The sequence below is a fragment of the Pipra filicauda genome, unplaced genomic scaffold, assembly GCF_003945595.2.
Source record: "Pipra filicauda isolate LSUMZ 115617 unplaced genomic scaffold, ASM394559v2 scaffold416_size611912_pilon, whole genome shotgun sequence".
Lineage (NCBI taxonomy): Eukaryota > Metazoa > Chordata > Aves > Passeriformes > Pipridae > Pipra > Pipra filicauda.
The window spans coordinates 149,717-160,732 of NW_024104550.1; the positions used below are offsets into that span (position 1 = coordinate 149,717).

Genomic DNA, 11,016 nt, shown 5'->3' on the forward strand with positions numbered 1-11,016 from the left:
GTAAAGGCCACCGAATGTCTTGATTTTATTATTATTGTTTGTATTTTTATATGGATAATGTTTATTGAGAAATTTTCAAACTTAACGGAAAGCAATTTGTTTCTTAAACTAATCTGAATAAATTAAGGAATGAAGGTTGGTTCTTGCACCTTCCATTATTTCCTGGCTCCCTGTGAAGGGGGTGGGGGGGCTCGAAGTGATTCTGATACTGTGAAATATTTGGCTTTGATCCCACAGATGCACATGAAGAAACAAATAAAGGTGAGGCCTATTTCTGCTGAACAAACATGAGAGTAAATTCTAACTCCCAGGCAGTGGAAGGTTTGCTCCTGAGCACTGAGGGCTTGGCAGTAAAGGAGCCTGAAAGCTTCCCACAGGATCTGGGCACCCCAGGAGATCATTGCCCCTCACCATCTGTATTTCTCAGACATCAAGTGTGGATTAAGAGGGATTTTTTTCCTAATTCCTACAGGATTTTCTGAAATAGTAACAGCTGAAATTAAAAGATTCATACCTGCTGAGGCTGCTTTTGCTTTAAAGTAGGAGCACCTCACTCAACTCTATTGCCTGTTCAGATTGTCCCTTATCTCCCAAAGCCATGGTTTGCACAAAAAATAAAGCTCTTCCTCCCTCTCACACCCTCAGGGTTCTCAGTGCAGGTGGAAATTTCGCTCGTTTCATACAAATTTCCCCCCATTTTCCTGTTTGCTGGGGGGTTGCTGAGGGGTTGGGCTGTCCAGCCAGAAGTCCCGAGCACAATTCCACAGATGGAATTTTAACCACCCGGTGCCTGGAGTGATGCACTGGTGGAATGTTCCTGCAGAATTTAGGGGGAATAAAGTTTTAGGGTCCAGCCACTAAAACTGGCATCTGTTCAGCAGGGAGGGTAATGAGCAGAGATGGGGATGTGGTTTATCTGCTGCTACTGCAGTCAACAACACCCAATAAAACCCTAATTAGTGCCGTAAATTACTGCTCCATTTCAGTCTCACTGTTGACCCATTTACCTCCCAAGATTACAGCCCTGGGTAATACATATGAAATTACTTTTAACGTGGGTAATACATATGAAATTACTTTTAAATATCCTCGTGGCAACTCCTATTTACCAGACTATCTGTGAGCTCAGGAAGTGCAGAGATGCCCCAGAGGGGGGGCTCCTGCTGCTTTGCCCCATTGCTGGAGCCTCATCAGTGGCCTCTTCCTTAACTTCCACCTTGTTCAGCAGCAAACACCAACATTTCCTTCCACAGCCCTGTCTAATTTCCCTGCTAAAAGTTTATTTCACCAGCATCACCAGGAAAAGGAGTGCCAAGGGGAATTTGTAACCGGGAATTTGAAGCCAACATATGGAAATTCTCTGGCTTCAGCTGGAAGGGAAATAAGAGTGGGGCCTGCAACTCCCAAGAAGCTCAAATCAGTGGGTGAAAGACACTGCTGAGACTAAAACATGTGAGAATGAAAACCAGGAATGGGATGTGACAGGGACTTTGCCTGCAGAGGCAGGGAAGTGGCTCTGAGATCTCCCAGAGGAGCTCTGAAGCCCAGTTCTTCAGGCCACATCTATGAAATCCTGAGCTGACCACGGGTACAAAGCAGTTACTGGAAGTACTGAGCTTTAAAACAGTGATTAATCATTAATAGGGTGATTACAGATGGACAGAGCTCCATTAAAAATGTTTCCACCCTTCCACTGACTTCCTGTCATCCCTGAACTTTTAACAGCTCCTGTGCTATCCCAGCTGATGCAAACCACCCCAAAAATCAGCAGAAGGATCCCAAGCTTTTGGAGTACAGGTTTCACCTCTCATTAACATGACACCCTGGGTGTCAGGGGAGGAAGGGCATAGCTCATCCTGGGAGCCACACAAAAATCAGGACTAAATTTTCTCAATTTGCACCACAGCAATTGGTGCTTTCACAGGTATTTAAATGTTACTCTCAGAGCAGACCCTGAGTTTTCCAAAGAGTGTCTCAGCAACCTGGGAATAAAAAAATCCCACCCCTGGCACAGCATGAGCCTGTTCTCCCTCCCATCCTAATGACTCTGTTGCATTCCCAGACACCCACACCCACTCCAATAAAAGGAACACGGGAGTGGACAAAGCACACAAAGCCCTGAGATCACTGGAGCCAGGGCTTTGCCACAAACCAGCTCCCCGTGCAGGGCTGTGAGCACACCCTCCTCCCTCCCAGAGCACACAGGACAAATTTATGCTCAGTGCAGGGGGAGAGCCACAAAATGCCCCTTAAACACCCCCCACACACTCTTGTTCTCTTCACCATCACTTTTCCTGTGCCCTTATGTTCTGCTTCCACTTGGAAATCGATGGCAGTTGGAGCCAGGGATGGAGCAAACACCCCAAAGAGCTTTAAAGCCCAGTGTGGTGGTTACTGGCTGGACTAAAGGATGTCTGCAGGAGGAGGGAACTGTGCTGGAGCATCCCTGGGCTGCCCCTGCCTCTGGTCTGTGTCTCTGCAGGCAGAGCCCTGGAAAACCAGGAATGGGAACAGCAGGGAAAACCCTGGGAACTCTGAGGCAGAGACAGGGATGGCCCTTCTCTGGGCAGCTCACTCCCACTGCTCACAGTGACCTTCCCAACCTTTTTGCTCCCTGTTTTCTCCCTCAGCAGCTCCCAGGACTCCAGGTCCCAGCAGCAGCAGTGTCGGGGTTGCTGATTAACCCGTTCATTGTTGGGGGTACAATAAAAAGCAGCCCAGGGAGTGGCAGCTGAGCCTGAGTGGCAGAGCTTGGCTCAGTCTCCCCCTCTGTAACCGTGTCCCTCCTGCTCTGTGCTCCTCCAGGGCTGCAGGGGTGATGGGAACACCATCAATCCCCAGCTCAACCCACAGTGCTCCCCTGGCCACAGGGCTTCAGGCACGGAGAGCAGAGTGAGCCTTTTTCTCCCTGAAATGAGGCAGAATGAGGAAAAGTTCCCTAAAAAAAAAAAAAATTAAGTAAAAAAGAAAGCTGGTGTTGAGCAGATTCCCTTTGAAGCTGGGCGGCCTCAAACTTTGCTTTGCCTCTAGTTTACAGAACCAAATGGTGACACTGGCTGATATATTAAATATAAACCTTCTTAAAACCTGAGTATTTACCTTTCCGTGTGCCAGGAAGGCAGAACTGGGTCTTTCCTCTCAGTCCCTACTAAACCCATCAGCACATTCCTGCTCTTCCTGGCATTACACTGCTCTGTGCATTTATAGGCACTAGAGCTGGAAGTCCTGCCCTCTCCTGGGATCAGCTCTGACCTTCAAATTGCTGTCTTGGGCCCCACTGTCACCTGAACAGTTCTCCTTCAAACAGTTCCATCACTCAGTAACTAAGTTATAGCACAGAGGTGCTTAAAGTTTAATTATGTGAGTTTGTTCTCTCCCTGTAAAACCCTTCCCTCCCTAAACTGGGAATTTGGAGGCTGGAATTCCCTGCATGGAGCTCACACACACCTGCGAAGATCAAGGCCCCTCTAAGCAGGAGAAGGGACAGAATATACTGTAATTTCAATGACAATTCCAACTCTGACGTTGCCAGCCCTTCCACCCAAGCCACCCCCCGGGCAACCCATTTATTTCCATCTCCCCACATCTGCTGAGGTTTAAATCAGAGAGATCAGAAGAGTTTGTATTAAGAGATCTCCAGGATGCACACAGCAATGAATACAAATACCCAGGCTGTGGTGGGACTTCATCAGGGCTGTGTTGCACTGGAAAAGAACAGGAATTTGGTCTGTTTTTTCCCTGCCTAGCACCTGACTCCATGCCAGTAACAGCCCTGGGCTGTGCTACACAGATGTAACCATTTGTTTGCTTGTTTTTTTTTTTGTCAACAGCTGAATTTCTCCTCTGATAAAGGCACCACATGATATGTCCTCGTCTTCATGACTCACTGAACACACCAAATGCTCTGTGAATCACCACCAGCAGCTCTCATCCAGCCTGATTTACATCATCTCAGCAAACCACAGTGACACACCAGCCCAGGGAGCAGCAGGAGGGGTCAGATAAGCTGCAAAACCTCCCTGGCCAGAGCCCCACTGAAAAAAAAGCTGAGTGGTTCCACATCTGGGGGGGGAAAAAGGAGGGAGAGGGAGCCAATGTGTCACCAGTGTGTTCCCTTTACCTGCTGCACTGAGCACCCTCTGCTTGGGTGACTCTGCAGCCAACTATTCACCAAAGCAGCACCTTTGGGAAGGGGGAAAAACCCCAGTGCTGGAGCTCCCGTGGCAGAGGGAAGGTTGGAATATCCCTCGTCTCCAGCCCTTTCTTACTCTTCCCTTTTTGAAGCTCGTCCAGAAAGTTTGAGCGAAGGTGACTCGAGGCAGGAGACAGCCCAGACCTGTCCTCGTGTAAAGCACTCACAATTAAAAGAGAAAAAAAAAAAAGCAAACCAAGTGTTTCTTGAAAGTGTAAATCCCACTTTCCAGCAGAACTGGTGGCTGCAGAAGGACACTCTACCCTCAGCCTGCAGCAGAGTGTGGCAAGGTTAACTATTAGGCAAGCTTCATTAAACCTTTCTAAATGCTGCTGTTTGCTCCCATTATTCAAATGCCTCATTTCCTTGTAAAGCAAGGGAATTACTACCCTGGATGTCATTTTTTTAATTATGTGCATTCAGTTATTCCTCATGGCCACAGCTAATCACTCCTCAGGACGTTGCCCGTGGGGTGAAGAGAATCACCCCCAGCACAATCACTCCTGCCTCTGGACAGACACCGTGACCTCGTGGCTCTTAACCACAGGAACTGTACCATCACCATCCCCTGACTGCTTTTCCATGCACTTGGCTTTCCCAGTGTGCCTCCAGTTCCAGGGATATTCAGAACAATTGAGTTGGTGTTCATTTAAAACCATCCCACAGCCTCAGCCCTCTGTAACAACCCACACTGCTGCACCTCCCAGCCTGATGGCTGGGGCATACCAAGTGCTTCTTTTGGCCACAAAACCCTCCCAGGATGGGATCTGGTGGTGCAAATACCAAAGCAGCTGTTGCTCACAGCAGCAGGAGCAGGAGCTGGCTGCTTTCTCCATGAAGTTTGATTCAGTTCCTACAGAACTCTGTAAAAATCTCCCTGAGAAAACAACACTCGTTGTGGCTGCCAAGAAGCTTCCAGGGGGGTTCTGTGGGTATGAACTCAAGGTTTCCCAGCTCCTGTCCTGCTATTCCAGCTGTCCATGACCAGCTGCAGTGTGGGAAGTGTCCTGAGGCAGGGATGAGCCCTCAGCAAGGGGAGGGTCGTGGCTGTGACTCCCTGAGCTGACACTGCAGCGCAGGGAACCGAAGCAGTGAGGAACTCACACTCCAGGGAGGGAAACTCGGCCAGAATTCTCTAAGATGAAGAGCTTTCTCCCAGCAAAACCTCCTCAAGAGGGGCATCTTTGGGGTGATTTAAGGGTTTGCTCTCACCTACTCACACTTCCACCCATCCAACAGGGCACTGCCACCACGGGGGCAGAAGCACTTTGCAGCTCCTCAGCTTCTCCTGATGATTCCCGTGGACACACTGCTCCCTTTGGCTCTTCAGCTGGGATTAGGAAGTGCCTTGTAAACAACTATGGTGCTCCCTATACCAGTTCCTTTGACAGAGAAAGCCCTGCCAGCCACGGGAAGGAAGGAGCCTGTAACACAGGAAATAAAGAGATAAGAAGAAAAGAGATAATCAGATAGTCCTCATTCTCAAAAATGCTTCTCTGTTTCATCAAGAAGCAAAACAACACCAAAGCCCACATTATTAAATGTAATAAATTAATTCAACATTTAATTAGAGAAAAATCAAAGCTTTTTGTGACCAGACACAACATACATTTTGCCAAAAATAAATTTTGCCCAAAAGCTGCTTTATTTCACACGGCACAGTTGCAGATTTCACATCAGCCCTGGTGGTTTGGGTTTGCAAAACAGGAACATCTTGAGAAAAAAAAATGAACAAATTCTGAGAAGCAGAGTGGCTGGATTGCTGCAAGAATTCCTGTGTGTCTGTCCTTATACAGCACAGGAGCAAGGTCCAGGGGTGGGAAACACAGTGAGCGGGGTCAAAATAATCCACTGATGTGATTGTGACCAGCTGAGCTGAGGCTCCTTTCACTTCCCAGCCGTTGTTTCTTCTCCTTTATAAACAACAACGTTCTGCTCCGTCTCGTGCACCTTCACCTTGTAAAGGATCCCCGGGGGCAGGAGCCTCTGCAGGTTCTCCCAGATGAACACGGCGACGTTCTCCGTGGTGCTGGGGGGGAAAGGGGGCACAGTCAGAGCCCACGGCAACCCCCGGGCACCACAACGGGCTGGGGGGGACAGTGGAGGCCACAGGGAGCCACGTGGGCACCTGATGGTGCAGGACTGAGCCTTGGGGACTGTTCAGTGCCAGGAGGAGCCCCCGTGACCCACCTCACCACCTGGGTGAAGTACGGCACGTCCTTGTCCAGGTTTTTGTGGTCCAGCGGCTCCATGATCGCCTCCTGCAGAGAGAGGAGGGAGAGCCTTGTCCCAGCTGGTCAGGGGGCCTGGGGTTCAGACAACTATGCACAAGGGACTGGAAGGTATGTACAAAAAAGAGGGTGAGAGCCCTACATACGGCCGTGAAACTCCTGGTACCGCTGAAGCATTTTAGTCTCAAACCGTTCCTTAATTTCTCCTTTATTTCCTGCCATCATCATCTCAGCATGTCTCTCCACTCTGGCACTGCACACATTGCTGAGCTCTAACCAGTTCTCCCAGGGGACATGTGGGAAAACAGTGCCATTACCTGCATGTATTCCTTGAGGTCTGTCAGGTTCATAACCATTCCTGAGACTGGGTCAATCTGCAGGGAAACCCAAAGGGAGATAAGCAGCCTGGCCTCACATCCTTATTACCTGCACAAATCAGACATAAATATCTGTGCTCAGGTCATCTGAGCCACGAGAGAAATAACTTTCTACTGTCACAGAGTTCCAGCTCTACTCCTGTGATGGTCCCAAAGGCTTGACACAGCCTACAAACAACTCCAGTGGTGCCACTCTCTCATAAAAGCTGACTCCAGGGAGGAACAATTCACTGAAAGAGTCTTCAAGCAACAATCTGGAGTGATGATAAGCAGGAAAACGGGCATTAAACTGCTCTGTTGAACAAGCAGGGACAAAACAGAGCCCAGTCTGAGCTCAGGGCATTCTCCCTTCCAGGAAATCCTCCTCAGAGACAAGGTGAACAGGACAGTGATTATGGAAAACCTCCTACAGTGATGAACACAGTTCCCACAAACACTCTGGGAAATGCAGCCCCTGGGGCAGCACTTCAGCCCTGTGGGACAGGGGGGCACATCCATCCTGCCCCCTCAGGAAGAGAAAAAAATGCTGATTGCTCTTACCTGCCCACGCACCGTGACTGTGACTGAAAACAGAGAGAGGGTCAGGTCACCAGGAGCTCAGGAACCCAAAGCCAGCCCTGCTGCTGTGGGGACAGACACCCCCCCACTGCTCACCCCAGGGACTGGGGCAGGGCTTTATGAGATGTGGGGGCAGCTTCTAAGTCTTCTGATGTAATGGAAGAACAGAGAATGAAATTAAGGGATGAAGTGTTTGCCACTTCTCTCGGGACTAGAATTGTTGTGCCTGTAAATCAGCTTAAAATTGAGGGACAGATCCTCATTTCAGCACCCTTTAACTTATCTTCCCTGGCAGAGGTTTTGGGGCACCCACAATACAGTGCAAACAGGGAGCCAGTCTAGGAGCTGGGGACATCTAATTCTGTGTGCTCAGGGTGCAGGGAGGAGGAGAAGGACTTGTGAAAACAACATTCAAATAACGTTTACAGGCTGTTTAATTTGCATGTCTTTTGCTTAGAAAAATCCTCATTCAAACCACAATGATTTTGCAGAGTGTAAACAAGTAGATTTGATTTATGAAGTGACATTCTGAGATAAATAGTTATTATCTATTCAACTGAATATACTGCAAAGCTATTCTTCACCCCCCTGCTGCTGAGGTTTCCTTCTAATTCTTAAAAAGACACAAAACCAGCCACTAAAAACTATCAGACTGGGCCCTGAGTGGCCCAGCTCTCCTGTGGGTTATTCACACCCTGAGAGCAGCCTCTGCCCATCACCACAGGAGGATGGAAGTCAGCTCCTTGCCTTTGTAGTTGTGTCCATGGCCATTTGGGTTGTTGCATTTCCCAAACAGCTTCAGGTTTTCTTCATCACTCAGTGATTTACTGTGAGAGAGGCAGACATGGCATGTCAGGGTCCATTCCAGGTGCTCATGGCTTCACTTCAGCCCCCATTGCTTTTCAGCTCTCCATCTATTCCCCCTCCCAAATTTAACCCACCAGTTTTTCCTGCTCAGCAGGCACAAAAAAAAAAAAAAAAAAAAAAAAAAAAAAACAAACCAAAAAACCACCACCAGAATAGTATTTGGGCCATACTGGAAAACAGTGAGGGTTTTCTGCTGTGTTTTTTTTCATCTGTTTCATTACATCTGCCAAACTGCTGTAAATGTTCCAGATATGAAATATGGCCCAAAATCACTCTCAGAAGGAAGTGCTTGAGCAAACTGTGCACATCAGCAGTTACCACTGATGAATAAAGCTTAGGGAGCTTCTCCAAGGAGTACAAAGCGTGACCTCCCCCTCTGAATCTTCCCTTTGAAGCCACTCTGCTCTGAGGAGCGTTTCAGGTCAAGGCATGCTTCGGGAATAGCACAGAATCCCAGAATCAGTTAGGCTGGAAAAGATCTCTGAGATCATCCAGTCCAACCTGTGACCCAACAGCACCTCCTCCCCCAGCCCAGAGCACTGAGGGCCACGTCCAGTCATTCCTTGGACACCTCCAGGGCTGAGGACTCCACCACCACCCTGGGCAGCCCCTTCCAGTGCCTGAGCACCGTTTCTGTGATGAAATTCTTCCTTATGTCCAACCTAAACCTCCCCTGGTGCAGCTTAAGCCTCTGTGCTCCCATCCTGTCGCCGGTTTCCTGGGAGCAGGGAACTGTCAGGGACTTTCAGGTCACAGGAACACAGAATATGCCGAGTTGGAAGGGATCCACAAGGATCATCGAGTCCAACCCCTAGGCCTGCACGGGCCCATCCCCACGAGTCACACCCTGTGCCTGAGAGCATCACCCAAACGCTGCTTGAGCTCTGGCCCCGGCGCTCTTTAGGAACACGTAAATTTCGAGGAAAAACCCCAGCAGATTAGGGGAGATATGTTTACAAACCGGGAGATGTTTACAAACCGGGAGATGTTTACAAACCGGGAGATGTTTACAAACTGCGAGACCCGCGCGTCTGTGTAAAACAAAGAGCTCCAGTTCTCGCTAAACCCCGCCGGGCACGGACGGGCGCGATCGGGAAGGGGCTGGACCGAGAGGAGCCCGGCCCGGCGTCCGCGGCTCCGCCGGGCGCTACCGCGGGCTTTGGGGCGGCTTTGGAGCCTCCTGCCAGGGCAGGGGAGCGGGGCCGTGCCGGGGCCGCTCACCTGTGCAGGCGGTGGCAGGCGCTGAAGGTGACGGAGCGCGACAGCCGCGCCAGGCGGGCGGAGCGCGGCGACATCGCGGGGCCGGACGGGGGCTGGATCCGGGGCTGGATCCGGGGCCGGACCGGGGCTGGATCCGGGGCTGGATCCGGGGCTGGACCGGGGCTGGGAACGGGGCTGGACCGGGGCGGCTCCATCCCGGCCCCGGGGCGGGGCGGGAGCGGCGGCACCGCCCGCAGGACCCGCCCGCCGAGCGCCGGGGATGCTGCGGGTCCCGGGGATGCTGCGGGTCCTGGGGATGCTGCGGGTCCTGGGGATGCTCCTGGTCCCGGGGATGCTGCGGGTCCCAGGGATGCTCCGGGTCCCGGGGATGCTGCGGGTCCCGGGGATGCTCCTGGTCCCGGGGATGCTCCGAGCGCCGGGGATGCTCCGAGTCCCAGGGATGCTCCGGGTCCCAGGGATGCTCCGGGTCCCGGAGATGCTCCGGGTCCCGGGGATGCTTCGAGTGCCAGGGACGCGCGCAGGGCTCGGCCCCCGCTCTGCCCCTCGACCTCTGCCCCTCGGTGCCTGCCCGCAGCCCGCGGTGCGGTGATACAAAGAATCCTGGGATGTTAACGTGTTGGAATGGAGATTAAACTTCATCCAGGTTGCTCAAGGCTCCGCCCAACCCGGCCTTGGACACTGCCAGGGATGGGGCATCCACAGCCTCCCTGGGCAACCTGTGCCAGCTCTGGCTGGTTGCAGTTAGCACAAGGTTGTTCGTGAAGCTCTGACGCCTCCTTTCCGCTTCCTTCCTCACCAAGAAAAAATAAGAGTTTGAAAGGAGCAGCGGTGGTGCCTGAGCTCCGTGAAACGCCTCCTTAGCACCGTTCTGCTGCCAGGGCTGGGCATGTGGCCTCGCTGGGGGCTGTGCCCTGCCCGTGGGTGACAGGATACAGCGGGGCGGTTCCACTGGTGACATGGAAGTGACACGGAGAGGAGGGAGGAGGACACAGGGCCGGAGCACCAGCAGCGGGAGGTGTTTGCCATCTAGTGGCTTTGACCAGCTCTGGCCTGAGCCTCCCTCTGCCTCTCCCAGGACAGCAGCCCTGGGGCACAACCCTTTTTCTTTCCCTTGCCTTTTCCCAAGACCTGTTAGGAAGGTGAAGAACGGTCTGAAGAGATAAAGCCCCTGGAGCACAAGAGCTCATATTTTGCTCGAGGAAAATGGTTCGAATCATTCTCTGGGCTTCTCACAATGAAGAAATATAAAAAGTATTTAATCCAGGAGGGGAATCCAGTCCCCTGAAGCCTTCCCTCTTACAGACAGGGCTTCCCCTGGCACACTGACCCACCTCCAACAGCTGGAGGAGCCTGGATGAGAGCTGGGATTTGATCTGCTCTACTTACGACCACAGGGATATCAAGGCCACAGAGGAGTTCTACATGTTTCATACTGGTGTTTCATACTGGTTGAACTGGGAGGAGGGCAGGAACCCTGAGCCATCAGAGCCATCCAGCTCTGCTGTTTAAGCAGGAGTGAGGTGGAGATGTGCCATGGATGTGACCATGTGAGGGCAGGGAAAGAGAGGAA

At 51.5% G+C, this 11,016-nt stretch overlaps 1 protein-coding gene across 1 annotated transcript; it reads right to left on the minus strand.

Annotated features, from left to right (window-relative positions):
* Positions 1-5,739: 5,739 nt before the first annotated feature.
* On the minus strand, positions 5,740-9,553 carry PTS (6-pyruvoyltetrahydropterin synthase). Its single transcript, XM_027734532.2, has 6 exons — positions 9,447-9,553; positions 8,106-8,185; positions 7,341-7,363; positions 6,741-6,797; positions 6,383-6,453; positions 5,740-6,221 (listed from the first exon to the last, which is right to left on the minus strand). The coding sequence occupies exons 1-6, from the start codon at positions 9,518-9,520 to the stop codon at positions 6,080-6,082; spliced, it is 447 nt and encodes a 148-aa protein (XP_027590333.1). The 5' UTR covers positions 9,521-9,553; the 3' UTR covers positions 5,740-6,079.
* Between the last annotated feature and the right edge of the window lie 1,463 nt (positions 9,554-11,016).